The 24192-nt window shown below is 27.0% G+C and overlaps 2 protein-coding genes and 1 long non-coding RNA gene across 3 annotated transcripts; 1 reads left to right on the top strand and 2 right to left on the bottom strand.

Moving 5' to 3' along the window:
• Positions 1-6684: 6684 nt before the first annotated feature.
• LOC111621112 lies at positions 6685-8941 on the top strand. Its single transcript, XR_002756003.1, has 3 exons — positions 6685-6801; positions 8757-8835; positions 8896-8941. It is a non-coding gene; the product is annotated as an uncharacterized LOC111621112 (long non-coding RNA).
• Positions 8942-16921: 7980 nt separating this feature from the next.
• On the bottom strand, positions 16922-19335 carry LOC111621116. Its single transcript, XM_023363183.1, has 5 exons — positions 19186-19335; positions 17888-18017; positions 17594-17739; positions 17385-17514; positions 16922-17291 (listed from the first exon to the last, which is right to left on the bottom strand). Exons 1-5 carry the CDS (start codon positions 19220-19222, stop codon positions 17045-17047), a joined length of 690 nt encoding a protein of 229 aa, XP_023218951.1. The 5' UTR covers positions 19223-19335; the 3' UTR covers positions 16922-17044.
• Positions 19336-22542: 3207 nt separating this feature from the next.
• Positions 22543-23766, bottom strand: LOC111621115. Its single transcript, XM_023363182.1, has 5 exons — positions 23606-23766; positions 23335-23470; positions 23108-23253; positions 22908-23037; positions 22543-22836 (listed from the first exon to the last, which is right to left on the bottom strand). Exons 1-5 carry the CDS (start codon positions 23643-23645, stop codon positions 22596-22598), a joined length of 693 nt encoding a protein of 230 aa, XP_023218950.1. The 5' UTR covers positions 23646-23766; the 3' UTR covers positions 22543-22595.
• Between the last annotated feature and the right edge of the window lie 426 nt (positions 23767-24192).

Genomic DNA, 24192 nt, shown 5'->3' with positions numbered 1-24192 from the left:
GAGCTTAGGCTTACAATAAATCTAAATCTGATCCGGTGTGCATGTTTTCAACTAAAAAGTATTTTTATATAATTATTTTCCCAGCTGATATGTAAATAATAGGGAATGTATACCGGTTTACCGATTTACCGGTTAACCGATAAATTGACAAAAAAACATTCGGTAAACTTACCGGTAAATTTCAAAAATTTACCGGTAAGTTTACCGAATGTTTTTTTTAAGATTCGGTAAATGAAAAATTCATACTAGAAATTTTTATGTAGAGAATATTGTGTTTATAAATANTGCTATTCTGGGGGGGACACGGGTTCAAATCCCAACTGGGTCGAAAAATCCCCAGAAATTTTTCGGGGGTTAATCCGATCGGATATGTTCCTCACAATCCGGCCACCCCATTGTGGGCCTGGCCGATCCCATAATGGGTTCGCTAATAGAGGTACTCTTAGTGCTCACGGGGTGGAAAAAATTTTAAAAATATCATCACTATTTCTTTAATAACCAGATGTCGCGCAGGTCGAAAAATTGGGAGGGTTGCGAACGGGACACAATCGCAATGGTTTAAGGCGGTGAATCCATCTTTGTGCTATTGGAGAAAGGATAAGATGTAAATGAATAAAGTCTCGGTGGTTATCACATTCCGGTTCGGATGGCGGCACACACGAAGTATTCGTGTCGGAATTGACGCCCTCAGTTTTCTTACGGTCTCTATACAATCTGCATCGTTCGGTATTAGTCATTTTTGGCTTTTCTCATTCCTTTTCAATTTTTCTTTCCAATGATATACGTTTCTTACATTCCTGTTCGTATTTCCTTTGCAATTTCTTCGACATTACGAAAAGTTTCTTATACTCGCGCACTTATCGACTATAACTTTACAAATTCTATTTTATAGGTTATTATTGCTAAATATTAGCGAGGTTGCGGCCGAAGTTTTCAACGCGAAAACGTGTACGTCGGACGTTCGGCGCCGCCTTCTTGTAAGCCTAGAAGTTTGACAATGGTGTTTGGATAGTCAGTGAAATCATGCTCGACATTCCAAACACCATTGTCAAACTTCTAGGCTTATAGGAAGGCAGCGCTGAACGTCCGGCGTACACGTTTCCGCGATGAAAGCGTCGGCCGCAACCTCTCTAGTAAACAATAAAATGGTATTAGGTACTATATATTATTTCTGTTTTATTTTTATTTTTCTGTATTATTTTATTCGTGTTTCTAAAAGTTATTATTATAGTTTGTTTAGAATAACACTTTAATTTTTATATTTTTTATATTATATATCTTTGAAATAAAAAATGTGAAATGGAAATCAAAATTACTTATATTTTTTATCACCTTAATTTTATTTTTCAGGAAAAAAATTTACCGGTATTTTAATTTTCATTTACCGAATTACTGGTAAATGAAAAAGTCGGTAAATTTACAATCCCAAGTATATAACACGGGTTGGTATTGGAATCGTGTAAAATTTGACCCTTCGGGGTTTTTGCAAATCCAAAGTTTTTTTTACTGATTTAATTAATTTGATTGTTGATTTATTTAATTTGATTATATGCCAAGCTTCTTGTATGTGAAGTTGAGATCCCTTACCTCAAAAAAGTCAAAAAAGAATTCCAGCAACGAGTTGTGTAACTTTCCTGATTTTATTTTAAAAATAACTTTTATATTATTAATCATAATAAAAGAAAAGTTGTGTGTTGCGCCATCTCTTATGAGATTTTGTTATAAATATTTTTTAAAATTATTATTATAAAATAGCCAAAAGCTTAATTTTGAGAGTAGTGATGAGTTTTATATAAAAAATAAATTGTAAATGCTAATAACGAGTAAGTAAAGTCTTCATTACTTTACTTACTCTTGAGATATGACACATAACCCCCTCCTTTAACCACCAAATTATCTTTTCACTCCCTTGATCTTTAACCACCAAAATTTAATAGCGTCAGTATCCCTTATATACAAGTTACCATGCAAAATTTCGTTACTTAATTTACCCCATCTTGAGATATTAAACGAATAAATACAAAACCACACGTACATATCACAGAATTTTTCGCCTTATTTGACTTTATGAGTTCAAGGGGTCTCAAAGCGTGGAAAAAAACTCGGAGAGTAAAATTTGACGCGGTTCCAACACTTTTCCTTGTTGGGTATACATGACAACCGGGAAAGTAAAACGGGAAAAAGTTTCATGTGTGTGTGTTGATGTCTATTTAGTTTAATATCTCAGGATGAGTTAAATATTAAGAAACGAAATTTAACATGACAGGATAACTTGCTTATAAGGGGCGTTGAAGCTATCAAATTTTGGTGGATAAAGGTCGAAGGATGTGAGATATACGGGGTTATGTGTCATATTTCGAGTGGAGATCGGACTTAAAGAAACTTTTACTCGTTACTGGAATTTACAATTTTGCCTTTTTATAATAATTAATAAAATAAAACTTTTTAACAGGTAGCGCCATACATAATTTTAACTTTATGTTAATGTGTCTTAATATTTCTTAAACGTAAATATAAAAAAAAATTCTCACAATTTAACAAAATTACTCCTTCTAAGAATTTGCCATTATTTAAATTTAAAATCGTAATATAATTGAAAATTTATTCCTTTACCTCCTGTTTGAGTGCCTGAAAAGTCGAGTAAGAGCTTCGTTTTGTATAATGTAGTAAATATAGCCTAATAGAAGCTTTTGTCATTGGAAAATAGTATTTATATTTTACAAATTTACTGAATAAAAAATAAAATTAATTGGTATTATTTTTAACTCTTCATTTATGCTGTATCCTTGTTAATTAAGTTTATATTAAATATATTCGTATATTCGTTTAAATATTTAATAAACTTAATGTTATCGTTTAACATAATCAAGTATCGTATCTTCGTGACATATTTGTAAATATTCATTAGTATCATAATATAAACAACTGCCTAATAAATATAATGCTTTAAAAATTATAATATAAAAGTACATTCTAGTTTTTGAATTATTGTTAATGAATTCTGGATTGCAATTTTGAGTAAATATTTTAATTACATCTTGGATTTTTGAGTTTTCGCAAAAACATTATTAGAAGTTTGGATGAAAAATTTATATATTATTGCTAAAGAATACAAGGGAATAATATACTATAATTTTTTAAATTATCTCAAACTATTTTAAATTTAACAATGGCAGAAATCTATCTAGTTCTAGATCAAAGCCTCTTCACTGTTGGTTGATAAGAATCATTAAATATTTTGAATATCATTTCAGATAACAAATATGCAAATTATTCAAAAAATTAACGAAATTTAATTCAAATTAAAAAAATATAAAGCTATTTGAAAACGTATTTTTAACAATTTTTCCAATTTTTAATTATATTTGTTTAATAAAATTCGATGTTTATGATATATTTTATCGTTATTCATTTCCTATTAATTTATCGTTTATATTTTATCGTTATTCATTTCCTATTCTTATGGGGAACTGACTTAAGTCAGTTCCCCATAAGATTCTGTTCTTGCATGTTTTGTTGTTAGACAAAGTTGAAAAAATTGCAATTATCCACGTGGATTTTCTGGTTAAGATTTTACTCTTCATGTCCAGTTAACCTCGCTAAGGATTTCTCAAACGGGATCCCGGTTATTTTTTTAACCCGGGAAATATCCCGGGAAATTCTTCTTATTCCGGGAAATCCCGCAAATTTCTTAAAAATTTACGTTTTTCTTATTTTGTGTTAAGGTTGAGGAAATTTTGCAAATAGAAAGTATAATTAACTCATAAACTGTCAGAAAACATTTGTATTTATTAATTTTAAATCTACTTATTAGTTGTTTTTAATTTTTCTTCGTTATGGCTAGGGTTTCTCATTTCCCGGTCTTTTGCTTGTCCCGGGATCCCGGGATAAAAGTGAACTGTTTCCCGGGATCCCGGGAAATCCCGGGATAGAATTAATTATTTTTAAGGTATACAAAATATCTTGAAATCAAATGATATAATTATTTTCCATTTTTTAAAGTAATTTTAAAGTTCTGTAACCTCCANTAGACTGATTCGTCTCAACATTTCCAAAATACGTATATTCTTTTGCAAATAATCCGTATAAACAAAAAATTGTAGGATTACTTACCGAGTGTGCCCCGTTCGACTACTCCGTTGATCAAGCTTAATTTTGTCGCGAAACAGCGCAGCAAACGGCGGCAGCGATTTCTGATTGTTATTTTTCTGCGAAAACTTCATTGAACTTTGAAGACATCATTAATATAAACAATATTTATGGCCGTTGAATAAGAAATGTATAAAATTACAGTACTGTATTAGACTTACGGTACCGAATTTACATACTGTACAGACAATAGTTTGCCTAAACTCTTCGTAGCGTGGCGCTAGACGGCGGAAAGTATATATATAATTATAATAAAGTTACAATAAATTAAGTTAATATATAATTATACATACAGTATCTAATTTATATATTATTTATATATAATTATATGTACAGACGATACTAAACTCAATTTATCTGCCTAAACTTTCTGTAGTGTGGCGCTGGATGGCGGAAAGTAGTTCGGCTGCCCGATGACGTTATACGTAATTATAAGAGTTATTTTACTGTTGTTTACGGATACCGCCACAATTTCTTCGCAGTCTTACTACAATCGTAATTATAAGAACCAGTCTTATAAGGGGATCTACTGTATTTTATTCAAAATCGAGCTCGAATGAACATTGTTGATTGTCGGCACTTTATTTGAAGTGTACTCCGGAGACAGAACTGCTTTTAAGCATATACTGTATTTTTCTCGTTGCTCGTTAAAAAATGAATGATGGCGACTAGGGTTTCTGAAACGGGATTCCGGGATCCCGGGATCCCGGGATCCCGGTTGTTCTTTAAACCCGGGAAATATCCCGGGAAATTTTTCTTATCCCGGGATATTTTCATACTCGGGATAAACCCTAGTTATGGCATATCACAAATGGTCAATGATCAATATGTAGCTTATTTGTGGCAGAACTCTGAAAATTTTTTACTTGTCAGAACCTGTAATATCTGGAATAATTGTGCTTACGCTGTCTTAATTTTTAACCATGCCCAGTAGCTTCAATAATTCCATTATGCCAGGTTGTGCAAATTGGACAAAGATACAAACGAGTATGAAGTATACAAGTACGAAGTTTTTCTTCATAAACCTGATTATTAAAGACAAACGAACTGCCGAATTATTGGGCTATAAGCTTGATGTTTCTGTTAAAGCAGCCGAGGTAGACAAATCAAGAATACTACACGGCAAAAGAAGTACTACAATCTCGAAAACGAACTACAGGCGAAAAACACATAACATCCAGGCTACAGGCGAAAAACACATAACATCCGTCTCTCATAAATGCATTAATTAAAGACGATTCCATCCACATCAATTGAATCGGAAAGAGCATTTTCGGTAGCGGAACTTTTTATTACTAAAATAAGAACCAGATTGAGTGATCCTAACCAATCTGGTTTGACCATCTTTGTTTTTTAAAATCTTATTATAAAAATTTACAATAATATTTTGTATTATGTTTTATTTAAAAAACGAAAATTACGTTTTAAGTTTGAAGTTTGATCTAAGTTCATTGATCTAAGTTTATTTTTTAAAATTTTTAACTCAATTCAAAGCTATCACCTCTTTCTCAGCAACTGCAACTAATTATATCAACACACCTGAGCTAAATTCTTTTTATTTCTCAAACGTTTTTAACCTACTTATTACAGACCATTTTTAAAACATACGCATGCTCCCCTATATATACCATCTTGGTCCAACGATCCATATAAATACAAGTTATCAGTATTCAAGGCACTTATTAGAAGAGCGGTTTTATATTGCTCCAACATACAGGATTGCCTTAAGAAGATTAGTAAAAGAATTGAACTAAAAGAATTAAAAAAGAACTAAAAGAACTAAAGAACTAAAAGAATTGCAACAAATTTAGGCTACAAAATGCATTGAAGGCCTGGTCAAAAGTTACATACAACATAAAGGCAAAAAAGATACTAAAGTAGATGCAATTAACAAATTCACATAAAATAAGCATATAGGGGAAGTGATGAATGAATTAAGTACATACTTATAAAAACGCAAGAATGGTATATAAAAGAGCTTCCAACATCTATAGCTTACTAAGGAACGATAAACACAGCGTAAAAATGCAAGAGAAAGCTGGAGTTTATAAAATACCATTTGAAAATCGACAATTAGGAGTAGCAAAGGATTATGTTGGTGTAACCAGAAGAAACTTAGCAATACGTATGCGAGAACATAAATACAACGTTAATAAAAGGCACAACAACACCATTTTAGCAATCATGGCGCAGACGGAAGGAGCAAATGTAAAATGGGATGAGTCAAAAATCATTAAAACGGTCCAATCTCCAAGAAATGGAAAAGATGGAAATATATAAAAGTAAAATAAAAAATCGTTGCCTAAATGCCAAAGATGGTAATGCGCTTCCAACAGCATGGAAGTACAGTACATGATAAAAAAAAAATCATGGGGGATTAAAAACCTTTAAAGCTTGCAGTAGTTATATTTAGCCTTGTTTACTGTGTTTATTTATTTATGCTATTTTATTTTATTTACTGTTATTTATTTATTATTTCATATATTTAATATGCACAATTATTGTAAATCTTTTAAATTTAAAATGAAGTGTATTCGAAAAACGTTGCGTTTCATTTTGGAACGGTAATCGTAAGCCTGAAGATGGCCTATAATAAGTAGGTTGAAAACGATTTGAGAAATTAAAAGAATTTATTCTCGGCAAAAAATTCAGGTGTGTTGATATAATCAATTTAAAGCATTTTGTTGTTGTTGTATGCTGTTTTCAGCAAACTTTAATAAATGTTTTCTATTTGTGAAAATTTCTACGTAATTCAAAGGTAGACTAATTTTTAATGTATATATCTTACATAGCATTATTAATATGATTTTGGAGGTTGCATAACGTAACGTATTAAATTACTTTAAAAAATGAAAAATAATTATAACATTTGATTTCAAGATATTTTGTATTTCTTAAAAATAATTAATTTTGTCCCGGGATTTTCCGGGATTCCGGGAAACAGTTCACTTTTATCCCGGAATCCCGGGACAAGCAAAAGACCGGGAAATAAGAAACCCTACGGAACACCCATTACAGTGAGTCACTATAATGTGTGTTCCTCAATGTTGGCTGAGCATCTCGGACACAATTCACAACACTAATATCTTAAAATAATTAAAACTTTATTTGGTATTTTAAAAGCATTATTCAATAACTAAAATTTATCTATTATTTGAAATTTATTTCGTCATTAAATTATTAGAGAATTAATAGAAATTTATTTTATTTAATTTAAAATTTTAAATAAATTTAACTTGAAGATTTGAGGAATCAATTTAAATTTTTTCTTTATTTCTTGGCTAAGACATGTTGCATTATTGCAATTTAATTTTGAATAGTCTTACTGTAATTATTGTTTGAAAATAAAAGTAATTTACTATAATTTAACTTAATTTATATAATATATTCATTTAATTTCCCGTAATTTAAAAATTCTTAGAATTTATTTTTGACAGTTAAAAAAACTTTTTGCCTTAGAAATTGGATAGAGTACGTGTACATAAAATGTTTATTTACAAATATTATCCATTTATTATTATACAGTACCCCCTCGTTACACTGCGGATTCGAATATATCGCGCTTTTTTTATCCCCAGATTTTAAAAGCTATAATTTTGTATAAGTTTTGATGTTATATTATATGTTTAATGTTTACTTTTTTAAAAATTTTCAAATACTGTATTTATAATTTTTATTGAAAAATATAAATTACACGAATTTTTAATAAGTGATTTATTGTGAAGTATAGAAGTGTACAATAAAATCGCAACTGATATTTTGTTTTTATATCGACACTATTTTTCTTTAAATGTCATTGCTAAAGAATCAATAATGCTAAATGGACGTTCGTGGTATCTATGTTTACGTGAACGTTATTTAATACGAAATAACCAAGAATAAAATTCAGTATTGCAAAACTAAGCTTATTTTATATCGGAAACACTTGATGATGAAAGAATAGAAGATAGAGATTCCATAGCATGTATAATCTGTTTAGTATAAACCCAGAATTTTTAGTTCTCGGTAATATCTTGCCGTCGGATATATCGCGCTTTTTCTTTGTCTTCCGACAAACGCGATATAACGAGAGATTACAGTATTATAATTTATAACATTTGAAACTTTGACACATTTTATAGGCCTATTAGAATATAATTAATTATGTAGATTATAATGGATGGTATGAATCTAAATAGCAATTGAATTGAATAATGCTTTAGCAATTAGCTCCTTTTCTAGTAGTAAATGTACATAAATTATTAATATAAATGCGTTAAATACTTAAAAGTACTACCAATTCCTCTTATGAAGGAAAATGACAGTTAAATTATTAATGTATGGAATTTTATATGGTTATTTTTCCTTCCATTGTTATTAAAATGAAGTTTATTGTGTAGATTTTTGAATATATTACACCTCCTATTATTAATGATAGTAAATAATTGACACTAGATATGCACAAAAACACCTGTGTACAAAGAATGACTGTTATTATGATATTGATATTGCAATAATGCCATTTCTTTCACAGAATCAATTATCAATCAATCAATATTCAAATAAACAGTAATAATCTTTCATATATTTATTTTTTTACTTAAACAAATTATTTTAAAATTCTACAGTTTGGGTACGCATCAAAATAGACTGTTAGCGCATATCCTATAGAAATGTATCAGACCAATGCGCAAGATTTTTAAAACGGTAGGATTAAAAAATTATTTTTTCATAATGTAATAACTTATATTAATTTTTACATTTTAGGTATGCAAAGTAACACAAGACAGTAGATTAAAGAGAAAATGAATAGGCAAAATACATTTAAGTTGTATACAATCAACTGTTTTATTAACTTAGTAACATTTTTCTGTTTGAATTTCCAGATGGGAGAGGTTAAACTCTTAAAATCTCCTTGTGCATATCCACGGATGTGAAAATGTCAAGTGGAAAAAATTACAATTCACAAATATTCTTATATATCCATTTGTGAAATTACATTTTTCTGAGTTTGATTTTTTTCATATAATATTTTTTTTTCATTTTAGAGAAAATATTTAAAGATATTTCAGGTTTAAGAGATATGATTTAAGCTATACTCCTAAAATAATAGTAAATGTGCATGTTGATTACGTAATAGCTATGTCATCAGGTGGCTTCTTCAAGCTGGCAGACTGTATTTTGGCATGCGCTCTCAACAATGTATTTATCCACGTTGCATTTGCTAATATACTGTATTTATATGTATTATGTCAAGATTTTTATTTTGGAATGTTTTGATAGATTTTATGTAATAAAAAATTATAATTATAGTTATGTCACACTTTGAGTTCGTATCGTTTATTAATTAATATCATTTGTATCATTTATTGTATGAAATACACACACGAGAGCATACGGATAATATTATTATTACTAATTTCCTATTTACTATAAATATGTAGAATGTCTTCCTATAAATAGGGAAAATGCGTATTATGTTTTCAACAGGAGGACAGTTTGAATCTCTCTTGGGTCGTACTGTAAGTATAGTACCTTTCTATTCTCGGATGGCTTTTGAAGTGCACTGCATGAGAAAGTATACAAGTTTAAGTTTATTAAACTAAACCTCTGAATCGCAATGCACACAGATTTACATTTAAAGTGTTATATAGTGACAAAAATTATGGTATTTCTGCATGACCTTATGAGGAATACAAAGTATGAGGATACACTAAATAGAATTAAAGAGATGCCGAAATTCGGTAGTAATTCGATTTTTTTCGCTACAATAATGGTTTATTCAAATGTTGGGTGTATTTTAACAAATAATAATAATAATACAATTGTAATAACATACTTCAAGCAAAATCAATTTAAATATAGCACTAGAGACGTGCCAACAAGAAACGAACGTGAGTCATATGCCGAAAAATGTAAAATATGTATTTTTATTTATACTATATGTACTTTTAAAAATATACTAGTATATAAGTCATTTAAATAATTTACATATTTTTTTAATAGAAACGACAACCTTCCAGAAAACCCACTTTTTTATCTCCTCTTCTGACCTTATAGAAAAGGTCAGTACAGAAGACTTACTTTCATATATTCATAAATTATGTATTTTACATTAAATTTCAGACTTCAATTGGATTAAAATCAGAAATTGATACATCAGTAGGAATTTTTAATGGACAATTTTAAAATTTATTTTAAAAATTTAATGAAAAAATGAGGCAAATTAAAGACGAAAGTTAACTCTTTGTATCAAGGTAGAATCTCAAACCAATAAAAAAATACCTTAATTTTGGTTTAGCATATCAAATGAGGATGATTTTATCTGAGTTTTAAACATTGAATTTTACATATTTACCTGTTATAAACATTTTATTTTTACTATAATGCATATTATTTAACTCAAAGTAAAATTTGACATTTGAATCAGCATAATAATCGCGTATTGATCAAATAATAAAACTGTATTATTAATGTGAAATTCTAATGGAAAAATAGAGTGAGATAGATCAAGGCAATCAGGAAGAAATAAGGAATATTAAATGTAGAATTAGATAACTCGACAAGGATAAATTAATTAAAAAGACAGATAAATAAAATCCAAGGATTTTTATATTAATAATAGTAATTTCTCCTTAGAAGAGTATTAGTTCATGCCTCAATAGACATTACTTCAATATTATTGTCTAATAATTCATATAATTTAAGTCACGTTTTCAACTGTGGAAATCACAAATTTGTATAGATAATTTTCATAAATATTAAAGTAGAAGAGTTAAAGTATCTGGAAGTAAATAAATATGCAAAATCATTTAGATAAGTGATTCAGAGAAACCTTGAAGATTCGAATCTGAGGAAAATAAAAATATGTAAATAAATTTTACGTATTTTACAGAAATTTGTATATTTCTGCCATATTATTAAATAATCATCTAACATGATGAAAGAGGTGTTACAAATTTATTTCTGATTATATTTATTTGAAAAGCTATTATTGTTCTTCTAAGAAAACTAGTGAAGGTTGACGATGATGTGTTGTCTTCAAATTACATAAAATCGAGACAATTTTTTTCTATTTTTAAGAAGAAAAGGGAAATTTTTAGATCGCATCACTATTTTCTATAATTTTACAAACATTTCTAATTTTTTTCTGGATACTTAAAAAAAAAATTTATATGCATCCATTTTTTCAAAATCCTGCAACTACAGAGTTCGGAAGAAAAATGAACGATTATAAATAGATGGTTATTAATGTTTGAATTTTTATATACAAGATTTCAAAACAACATAGTTTGCCATTTATGCTTTGAAGACAACATCTCTCAACTGACCCGCATTCATGTGCAAACATTCTTCATATTTTCGAAGTATGTCATGCATAGAGCGGCGCAGGATATTTTTGCCTTAAGAGTTTCATATTTTGTGGTTAAAAAAATATAGTATATGAAGACCTCCCACAAAATATTGAATAACCAGGATAATGTCGAATGTTTCGTTAAAACTTATGCAAAATATATAGTGTCCATAAAAACAGCGGTAGCGTGGCATTGTTTCCATTGCGGTTTAACCGTTCAGTATAGTTTGTTACTGTTTTATATGATATTGACAATGAAAATGCCACATGGGCAATTTTATGAAAGGGATAATTATTGGGAAGTTAGAAGCAAGCCATTTTTCGACAGCTATATCCACGACTGTAAATATGTCACAGAGGCTATAATTATACTCTCTGTGGCACATTTACAATCGTGTAATCTGGCCCAAAGCCTGGTTATAACCAGGCTTTTGGCCAGATTACAAAGTACAGAAGATGCTGGATGTCCAAGAATCACCATTCCTTAACAATGTCATTTGTTAACAGCACACCGTAACCGAAGAATGTCTATTAGGCAATTCTATAAAGAGTTGTCTACGCTATCGACAATAAAGTTTTACGACAATCTGTCTACAGGAGACAGCGAGTGGATGATCTGTCCAGACGTTGGTTTCATATACTCCTGTACACATAAGTATATTTAAAATGCTATAAAGAACAACAACATTTGACTTTGAATGAATAGTGCAATGTTACATTTCACAGAACGATTTTTGCCGATTATAATCTGGAGAGAACGGAGAACCCGATACAATCCTATGGACATCGTGAAAAGAAACTAGTTTGTAAGTGGTGGTGGTATCATTATGCTTAATGGCTGCACTGACTTCGCGTTTGTGCGTAGATGCCATTACTACTAGAAAGTATAGAGACGTGACTTTGGAACTTTTCCGAAGTAAAGACCTTTTCCCCATGTAAAGACTTTTTCGAAGTGCCTTGGAAGCAGATTTCATTTTCATGGACGATAATGTCCACATACAGTACATGAGGCTGCATTCGTCAATGACATTTTTGGCAGTGAAGATATTCGCTGTATGGAATGGTCAGCAAGATCTCATAGTACATGTAAATGCTCTAAGGAGACCAAGATTTAAAAAAAAAAGTATTTATCTAGTGCTCCTACTAACAAATTGCATCAATTTGAATGACAGTGAACTTTTACCTTGAGAGTTTTTCTTTGGTAAAGATAAGCTTGACGCTTGGAAGGAAAGTGTAAAAAACATTAATACAGATAAAAAATCTTGTGGGCAAGTTTATCGCTTCGAAATGCCAAGCCTATCCTTACCAAAGAAAATATCTTAAGAAAAAACATTTGACTGTCGTCTAAATTGTCATAATTTTTTACTTGGCTCAATTTATTTACATCTCAGATGCTTTTGTTCGAATATGAATTGTTTTTTAGTTAATGATTGCGTTATTACATCAAGACTTAAGACAATGACGTACAGTTCGGTCGGCGCTTGGCGACACGACGATCATTTAGTAAAATCCATTTAGTAAACCATTTAGTAAAATCGTTATAAAAAGTTTTAATTGGCATAAATTTGAATTTTTGTTATTCTGAATAACGTTTTGAACAAAAACCGTTCGTTTCGAGATTTTTGCACTTTTTGAGCTTATATTTCGGCAACCTCTTTATAGAAAAACTTGAAATTTTGCACAGTACCTAAGAAAACAAGTATTTTTCGAACGAAGTATTATGATTTACTATAGACATTAGGGAACGGAGAAATCGAACCCGAAAATCAGAAACTTTGATTCCTGTATATAGTCAGTCAATGATTATTTTTACTTGGCGCCGAGTTGCTTCCGTGCATGAAGTGATGAATGAATTAAGTACATACTTATAAAAACGCAAGAATGGTATATAAAAGAGCTTCCAACATCTATAGCTTACTAAGGAACGATAAACACAGCGTAAAAATGCAAGAGAAAGCTGGAGTTTATAAAATACCATTTGAAAATCGACAATTAGGAGTAGCAAAGGATTATGTTGGTGTAACCAGAAGAAACTTAGCAATACGTATGCGAGAACATAAATACAACGTTAATAAAAGGCACAACAACACCATTTTAGCAATCATGGCGCAGACGGAAGGAGCAAATGTAAAATGGGATGAGTCAAAAATCATTAAAACGGTCCAATCTCCAAGAAATGGAAAAGATGGAAATATATAAAAGTAAAATAAAAAATCGTTGNTCTAACCCTTCCATTGTATTATATTATAGAATTTGGTTTATATAACTACAAAGGTTATCGTATATAGTCGATCTTACCCGTTTTCACTGGGTGCAAGAATTACGTTCCCCTTTTTCCGAGGCTAATTAGAGAATTTTTAGATGGGTCTAAAATTTTGACGAAAATCGACATTTTTTTATATGTCGATTTCAGTCAAAAACGCAAAAAAACCGCATCTAAAATAGTACAGTAGAAGTCGAGTTCTTCAGGGTAATCCTTTACCCTCATTTCTCTCCCATGGGGAAAAGTTCAAAAAAATCCCTTCTTATTAGTGTACTGTACATTCTCATGACGTACCCTAACTGTGTAACAAATTTCAACTTTCAACTCCTAACCGTTTGGGCTCTGCGCTTAATATTATTATCATTATTATTATCAATCCATCTCGATTATATTATAAGATTATGCACGAGTTATTCTCTTCAACACTCTTTCTTCGCGTGATAAATAAATGTAAATATATTTTTATCAATATTGAAATGTTCTACTTTATTTAAATAGAAAGCTTATAAAAGTAAAAAAATATATATATATCTAAATTGGAATTTATGTTTAATTATTCCATTCTTATCACTTACATCTATCATTCTTGAAGTAAACAATATCTATAACAGTGAATCTATCATCTTTTTAGAGAAAAATTTTAAAATTTTACTAATTTGTAAGCTTTAAATGCATTTAAGTGATTAAAATTAATTATTGTATTAATATTTTTAATCATTAAACAATAAATGTCTTTCAATATTACACGAATTTTATGCATTTTAATAGGATAGAAATCCATTTTTGGAAGGTTATCAGGAATTGTTATCAGGAAAGTTAATATTATTCTTGTGCATTGATCTTGATTTAGGAAATTTTCTTTATTTTAAACAACGATAACTTATTAAATTAATAATTTCAACTTGCTTGTTAGTAAAATGTTAAAAAAGTTAAGATTTACATTCAACATACACGATCCCATAAGCGAAAAAAGAAAACAATTGCAATTGAAAGAGGGATTATTTTATCAAGTAAAATTTTAAAAATACTTATTATTTTTAATATTTATAATAAAATAAATGTTATAAAAGTGGGCCAAGTACATAAAACTATTTTTTTAAGGTGGAATGAAGTATTAAGAAACTTTCTAACAAAGAAAAATTCAAGTGATAATATCTAATTTTTTCTAGATAAATTTCAAAATTTTATAAAGAAAATAATAATTATAATATATACCATTGGTTTAATGTAAAAATAATTTAAATTAAAATAATTATAATTAAATCATTAACATTTTCTTTATATCGACTTTTGTAATATGAAATTTTGATTGGAATTAAATTAATTACGATCAAATTTCATAAAAGTTAATAAAATTATCTACAGAAATTTTAAAAGACTATGATTATTTTCCTTTAAATATAATTTAAAATTTTAAGTTTTAGAAATGTTTCTGTAAATGTAATAATTTATTTATGAATTGTTTATTTATTTATTTATTAAAAATACAAATTTAAATTACTTTAAAGGTGTATATGTAGATAAAATATATAAACATTTTTTTAAAGTATATAATTTATAATTATAGATTTAATAAAATTATACCGGGACAATAAGTAAGAAAATTTACAAAATATTCTCAATGGACGAACTTTAAGTGTCCTTTACTCTTTGTTCCTTAAAGTTATATATAAATCATTGCAATTATAACAAAAGTTGGATTTTTATTTTCCTTAAAATTTTCCTATAAATCGCAGTTAAAAACCTTAAATTTTATTTTATACGAAATGGAAAACTTTGAAAGGAAAATTTGACATTTTATTCCATTCATTTTACTCCATTCAATGATCACAGGAAATGACTTTTTACACTTTAAAATTCAATACATCATCTATCTCGAGACACACACACTTCTCTACAGTTGAATAAGGAAGTTGTATATGATAATAAAAATAACAATGCCATAGGAATGTTCCTATTTCATTCAGATTGTGAAAACGTTTTTATTGTTATATTATATTTGTTATATTATATATTGAGATAAAATATTTGCTTTTGTAGTATTTATGTTATAATTTACTCTTATATAACATGGGGTAATCCAAAAGTCGGTTAACCATGCTTTGTTTCTTCTGTTTTAAGTATAGTCTTAAATATGAATTATAACCATGCGTTGAGAATAACGTGTTTTTTTTTCTTTTACGAAACTGATAGAAACACGATGAAAATATGAATATTTAAATACGACAAAAATTTAGTTTTTACAATGGTTAACTGACTTTTGGGCCATTCTATGTAATTTCGTTACTGGCATAGATACTGTTGCAGTATTAAGATTTATTCAGAGTTAGTGCATGACATTTTATTTTATAAAGTAATTTTCTTTAAAATATTTAAAGTCTAAAATTAAATTTTCTTGTTAATCAGGAATTCTATCTTAATTACAAATTTATATTTTTAATTTTTTATTTTTATTTAATTAAGATATTTAATTAACAAAAACAGGAAATGAAAAGTTAGAAATATTGCAAAATAATTAATTTTTGAAATATAATAATGAATAAATCTATAATAGTGTGTTTCATTTGTATTTTTTTAATATTTATTTTACTTAAAAATTAATTAATTAACGAATTTCTTTGAATTTTATGCGTATTTTTACCATAATTACTGTAAATCTTCGATATTTTAATTAAATTTTATGATAATTTTTAGATTTATATCTTTAGTCTACTGTATCTTATGTGATATACTAGATGTAAACTTAAAAAATCACCAGAGGAAACGTGGTAAAATATCATTAATTCGAATTTGAATAAGACGGAATTTAACTCTTTACAGTGGTAACTAACTTTTGGGCCACTCTGTATATATGTATTTTTTTAATTTACTATCATAAAGATGAAATTATATCTTTTTTTTAAGGCAGAAAAATAAGAATTTTTAGAAAAAAGAAATCACACAATTTATCATAAAATTCACACCATGATTTCATGTTAAAGAAATATGTTACTACAGTAATGAATTCTTGGAATTAATTGCAAACTTTTTAAATTTATTAAGAAATATTTTATTGTTGCATTTTTATCTCATTTAACAAAATTTATAACAAAGGAATACATAATTTACATCATGTTTTTTTTTTCTATAATAATAACAACAATTTGATAGAAAATACAAAAAAGTATCAAATTTCCATTTAGTTTTTTTAAATCACAAAACTATTAGAAATCCAGAATAATTTTAATTAATGATTATGTTACTACCTAGGGGAAAAAACTACAATTTATTTTCTATGAGAAAAATGCAGATAACACTTCTTAACTTCCGAGGAATGTAGAGAGCAAACGTACAATTTGTAATTCAGATTCAGATCCAGCGGTTTTGGTACCCGGAGGTGGAAGGACAGCTCTACATTTATCAGATTTTGGATCGAATGATTGACATGCAGTGAATGGTAAATCGCTTATTAAACTCCTAAGCATCACATCCATTAAATCTTCAGCATCTTTAGAGCATTTTTCTGATAAAAGATTTCCTAAACATTGACGAATGTTCGTGAAGGTACTAGAGGAATAAAGAAGAGTTTTGTTAAACATTATACTGTTTAATTTAATTAAATCAAAATAATAATTTAAAATTATTGCCTCGTAAACTTACCAACATAAACTAGAAAATCGATCTTTTGGTGGAACTTTGGTTAAGTATTCTAAAGCTGTTAATCCATCATCTATACATGGTCTTGCATCATCAAAATGTTCTGCTAAGCATGGAGCGTGTTGCAACCATTCTACAAAAAAAAAAAAAAAATACAAAATAAATTTACTTTTTAGAATTTTAATTGATCGTTAAATAAATTAATAAATTACTTTTTTGCGATGCAGATCCTTTAGTACAGAAGTCTTGAGTGAACTGTACTGTTGGCTCAACAAACAAATACAATAATTGTCTCAATGAGGATGACATACATTTTGTTGAAAAGTTGCCTACACACGATTGCCCTTCTTGAACAGTGCTATTAATGAATGAAATTAAATATTTAAAAGGTTAATTTGAAAAACAAAATTAATTGTGTAAAATGAGGAAAATGTTTCAATATGGTGACACTCATACAATCGTTACACTTTTATGTGCAATTTTGTGATATTTATAGCTTAAATTACCTGCAGAATAATTCGACATTTTCTTCATTTTCTGGAATTATATTTCCTCCAGTTCCATAAAGAGCTGCAGTTGCCAAACATAAATCGATTTCTCTCCAGTGGCATTCAGCTGCATAACTTTGTTTGATACCTAAAATTCAGTAAAAAGATTAAGTAAATTTTTAAAAATATAAATTATAAAATAAATTTATTTAAATTTCTTCATGAATATTTTTTATATAATTATTTATATTATTATTTAATCTACAAGTTTACAGTTAAAATATCGATTAAGGTTAATTTAATTGCTAAATATTTTAAGACTATAAATAATTTAGTAAGAAAAAATTTTTTAAAATTTTTTCAATAACTAATAAATTTTTATAATTAAAATAAATTTTTAAGTGACATTTTTATAATTTAATTACATTAGCAACTGGCTATTTCAAGGTCGTTCCTAAAAAAATAATTAAAATCTCTGTAGGATAACTCATTTAAAACTTTTATAATGAGAAAATAGGGGTATAAATTATTATTTTTTAATCATTAAAATTTTTATTAAAAATTTTTCACAATTGAAAATATGAAGAAATGAAAATATAAATTAAAATTAAATAAATTTACATTATATTTTTAAAAAGAATATTTAAAAAAATTTTTAAACTATTAAATATAAATTTGAAGTTTTCTTTAAAAATTCAAATTTCTTTAAACGTATTTCTCGTTTTTCCAAAATTAATTCTTGTAAAAAAATAGAAAAGTTTCTTAAAAAATGTTGCTTTTTTAAAATAAATTTTTCAAGTCCATTTATTCCAAAAGCAGAAAATTTTTCTAAAAAAATTCAAATTTACTAAAATAATTTTTCGTTCTCAAAAACGCACTTTTTAGTCAATAATTCCAAGAAATTTTTCAAAATTCAAATCCTTTAAAATTGTTGCATTTTCTAAGGAAACATTTTAAAATTTCTTCTTAGAAAATGCAATAATAAGTAATTTCGAATAAGTAATCAATTACTGAATTTTTTTAAAATTCAAACATTCTAAAAAAATTTTGCCTTTTAAAGTTCAAATTTTAAAAAAATGCGTTTTATAAACGCAAAATTTAGATTAATTAGTTCAAAAATAAACTTTTTGAAAGATAACGTGAAGATATTTTCGGGCCTCAACTGGAATTTACAGTAAAAACGATTATATCTTGTCTAAAAAGTTCTTAGACATTAGAAATTTTAAACTTTTTAAATATAAAATGTTAAAAATAATTTTAAAAAAGTCAATAAATCTGTATTTAAAAAACTGTTGAAATGACAAAATTAAACTTACCGAAAACCAGAGCGATTGCAAAGAGAAATAACTTCATTTTTCTAGTGTTTTACTGTATATTTAGTCTTGGTGTCTTCTTGTCTTTATATATACTGAAAGATTATTTTAAATACTAGAAGCTTTATTTTCCTGTATTTGTAGTCTGCAAACGGGAGGCCAGGGGGTGGATCCTTGGAATGAATTATCGAATGAAAATGCTTTCTTACCTTATACAAAATTCCCCTACAGCTATAAGTGACGCAAATGTTCATTATTATTCCATTCTCAAGATATCCTTGAAAGTTTAATATGTTTTTTTTAAATGTATATATATATACTTGGAAATGTCTACTTATCAATCTTATCTGTAAAACTTCAAATTATTTTTTACAGCTTATCAAAAATTTGCCCGAGGGCTTTGCTGTTATTGACTAAAATTATAAAACTTAAATACACCCTACGCTTTTCGTTCTAAAGAAAGTGATTTTTATAACGGAAAAATTGATTAGAATTTCATTCTTTTTTAAGGGAAATTAATTAAATTTTATAAATTATTGCAAAATTTTATTTAAATTTCGACATTTCTTAAAAAGATTTTATAACTGTAACGTGATTTAATATTATTTTAAAGACATTATTTTGCTTTATTTTTTAATGTATTTTTGTGGTTTTTAAAGTAATTTAACTTAATATATTCGTACTTGAACGATGTAATTTTAATATTTACTGCAAAATTTTTACCATTTATTTAGAAGCAATTTGATTTAATTTGCCTATACTCGATGGTAGTTTTTAACATATAAAATAGTAATTTCGTTGTTGTATTTTTTAAAATACGTTAAATAATATAATAATTTTGAAATTTAACAATCAAAAATATATATTTTTTCTTTTTTATATAAATTTGATTCAGTTTCTAACTTATGACTATATAAATTGTAAGAACAATAACATTGAGACAACAGAATAGTCAATAATACTTTATAATGATAAAAATGGAGGAAAAGTTTTTACCTATTGTTTAGGCAAGATTGTCTTTTTAAAATATATAAATAAAAAAAGTTTAATTTTTTAAAAAGAATTGTAAAAAAGGAAAGTAAATTCACTTCATCTTAACTCAAACACACGAAGAATCATTTAATGACNTGTTTGTTTATAAGCTGTAAGGTAACTTGCTTTTGAACAATGTAAAAAAATTATTCATGGTATTGAGATGACATAAATAACTTCAAATTTAAGGAACATTGTTAAGTTATTTTATGAATATAGTTTATTTATTTTGTTTTGTTTTATTTTAATGAAACAAAATGCCAGATTAATATTTTTCATGTTTACTTGGTCTTTTTTTATATGATAAGTTTCTTATAATAGAAAATAATTAATAGAAGTATATTAAAATGTTTACAGGAATTACTTTTTAGTTTAAAACTTAAATTTTTAAATATAAAATTGCGTAATATAAAATCTTAATTATGCAATTTTATTGCAAATAAAACATTTATAATACTAATATTAGGATAAACGTTAAGGGCAATACACCGAGAAGACATTATTTTATAGATATTTGAACAGTAAATATCTTTAAACTGTAAATTCTGACATATATAACACGCATGCTACTTGACTTTCCGGAGAGAACCAAAGACACGAGTTTAAGTAATATCGAAGGCAACGGATATTTTAACGTACTACACAAAACAGGTTAAGTAGTGTTAACAGTTAACACTTAATTATTATACAATAACACATACAAAACATTTTAAATTAATATTATACAAGCATAAAACTGTTTAAGTAATAATATTAACAATTTTTAACGTTATTACTTAAATTGTTTTGTATGTATATGTGTAATCCATGCTGTATTCGTCTCGTGGGTTCTATTTCCTCTAAAAAATACTAATTATTTTTAATAAAAAATATAAACTGATTTTATTTCTTTAACTTATTTAGATTGTTTCTATATCTAAATATATAAACTAAGTTTAAGTACAGGTAAAATATAAGAGATATTATTTTATATATTTTCCTTGTTGCAGCATTAATTTTTTTAATAGTTAATTCATTCCTAGTTTCTAGCATTATATAATTGTTTATATATTTTAATATCTTATAATTATAAAAATTGAGAAATATGTAAATTTAAGATTAAAATAATCATGTAGATGACAGAAAAGTATTAGGAACTATCATTTAAACACTAAATTATGGTGTATATTGTATAATATAATTAATAAATAAAATAAAACCAGAAAGTAAATACAGTAAATAGATATGAAAATATCTATTTATTTATTTTTATAAATATTCATTAAAGCAGCTTGAAAGTAGGCTTTACAGTTTAAATTTTTCCAACTAACATTAACAAGGAGGAAGAGTTTGTATAAATTCTGCTTAGTTATACATTTAAAATTCTTTTATTTGACAATATAATTTCAGTAACATATTTTAATAGGCCTTCTTATGATAGATAATACCATTAGCATAACAAGAGAACGTCATTATTTTGAAAAGTTTTTTTTAAATTTGGAAAAATTACTCATTTAATGGAATTATTTAGTAAAAACTCTTATCAATAAGAATCAAGAGAAATTATTAGTGAGAATGTCCTTCAGAAAACTAGTTTTTATGCTACTTGTTTGATTTGACATAGTAGTCGTGTTGCCTATTTATTGTACTGTATACTGATGCCTATGCAACTGTTCAAATCAATAAATGATTCATTTATATACGATTTATTATGCAATATATACTTTGCATATAAATTAAATAAACTTCATTTATATTCTTTAAATAGTGTATTAAAAATTAATTATTTTAAGTTAATTTATAATCATAAAAAAGGCCTGAACTTATACAAAAAAGTAAAAGTATTTGAACTTATTTTTTAAATATAAAATTGCGTAATATAAAATCTTAATTATGCAATTTTATTGCAAATAAAACATTTATAATACTAATATTAGGATAAACGTTAAGGGCAATACACCGAGAAGACATTATTTTATAGATATTTGAACAGTAAATATCCTTAAACTGTAAATTCTGACATATATAACACGCATGCTACTTGACTTTCCGGAGAGAACCAAAGACACGAGTTTAAGTAATATCGAAGGCAACGGATATTTTAACGTACTACACAAAACAGGTTAAGTAGTGTTAACAGTTAACACTTAATTATTATACAATAACACATACAAAACATTTTAAATTAATATTATACAAGCATAAAACTGTTTAAGTAATAATATTAACAATTTTTAACGTTATTACTTAAATTGTTTTGTATGTATATGTGTAATCCATGCTGTATTCGTCTCGTGGGTTCTATTTCCTCTAAAAAATACTAATTATTTTNGGGTTATTGTTTATTGCTTTTTTTTTAACAAAAAATAATATTTTTTATTTTTTAATAATTTTAACAGAGTTTAAGCTCTGTAAAACGGTTGAAGAAATTCACCAAGGAGATTATTTTTATATGTTCCTTTTAATGCTTCTCCTGATGGTAACTTGGGGCATCCTTGCTTGAAATCCTCGTACGAAGTACAGATTTGTAATGCAAATTCCGTAGCTACAAATTCTAATATTTTATCTATAAATTCCACCACTGTTTTGCTACAGGCAGGTTCGAAATAATCACCAACACATTTTCGGAAACGGTTAACTCCACTGTAAAAAAGACAAAAATTAAGTGCTTCGTTACATAAATTGATAGAAAAAATAATAATAATAATAATTACCAGCATAATAAATGTATTCTATCTGTAGATTTTGATTCTTCTAAAACCTCAATAGTTGCGAAAGCATCATCGAAACAGCTCTTTGTTCCTCCATATTTGTCATTAATACATTCAGCCTCTTTTAGGAAATCTAAAATAAAACATCTTTGAATTATACTTCTCATTTTAAAATCATTAAATTAAGTCGAAAATATTCTTACTTTGATATAAAGAATGAGAAGGATTGCACATATCTTTCATACTTTGTGCTGTTCCTGCTAGAATTAAGTCACCAAGAGATCTTTCCAGATCTGTCATACATACTCGACTATAATTATATACACAGTTTCTCATGTCCTCTAAGTATCTAAAAAGCAAATACATAAATAAGTATAAATTGTAATTAAATGTATAGGCTATATAAAATTTTGTGCATTATTTAACTTACGTGCATTGTATTTTAAGTTCTTCTTCATTTCTTGGGAAAGGTGAGTCATGCTCTTTAGCATAAGTTGTTAAAATGAATAGACAATCTTGCAGTTTATTAGAGTGACATTTATCTTCCTGATGACTTAAATCTATTCCTGAAAATACATAATTCTATTATTAATATTTTAACAACAAAAACTTATCTAAAAACTTTACTTTCTATAGAGTTTAAGGTAATTTTTAGAATAAAAATGTATAAATTTTATTTAAATAATCATCTTCGTACTCACCTACAGCTAAGAGCAACACGATAAAAAAATATTTTTTCATTTTTGGAATCTTAGTGGTGATAATTCTTGGTTGCAACTCGAACAATGATAGCTTATATTATAGTATATAACCTCTTATATACATTCTGCATATTTATAAATGACATTGAATCAAACGGAAGAAGTGAATTGGTTGTTGAAAAATTGCTCGAGGCATATAATAAAACCGGTCCAATCATATTAGGCAAGATATTTTTCAACAAATGATAAATAAAAATTCAAAGTCAGATTTATCCACATTCAGGGCCAAACTTATCTCTATCTTCAACGTTTCAAAGTTGAAGTAATTGTTGCTTCAACGTTTAAACTTTAATAAAATTAAATTTGGACATTTTCCAATTCTTATCTTCAAGATCTGGTTTGTTTTTCCTGAATTAAAAATTTTATATTGATAAATGCGTACATATTTAAAAATTAATTCATTAATCTTTACATAAACAGATTAGCATATAGCTCATAGAAAATACATGTATGATTTCCTATGAGCTATATGTTCGATGTAATGGCATATATATAAATACAAATATAATGCAAATAAATATAATACA

Source organism: Centruroides sculpturatus, unplaced genomic scaffold (genome assembly GCF_000671375.1).
Source record: "Centruroides sculpturatus isolate CEXI.00-Female unplaced genomic scaffold, Cexi_2.0 scaffold284, whole genome shotgun sequence".
Classification (NCBI taxonomy): Eukaryota; Metazoa; Arthropoda; class Arachnida; order Scorpiones; family Buthidae; genus Centruroides; species Centruroides sculpturatus.
Note: the sequence above shows the minus strand (reverse complement) of the source record. Positions and strands in the feature narration are given on the sequence as shown.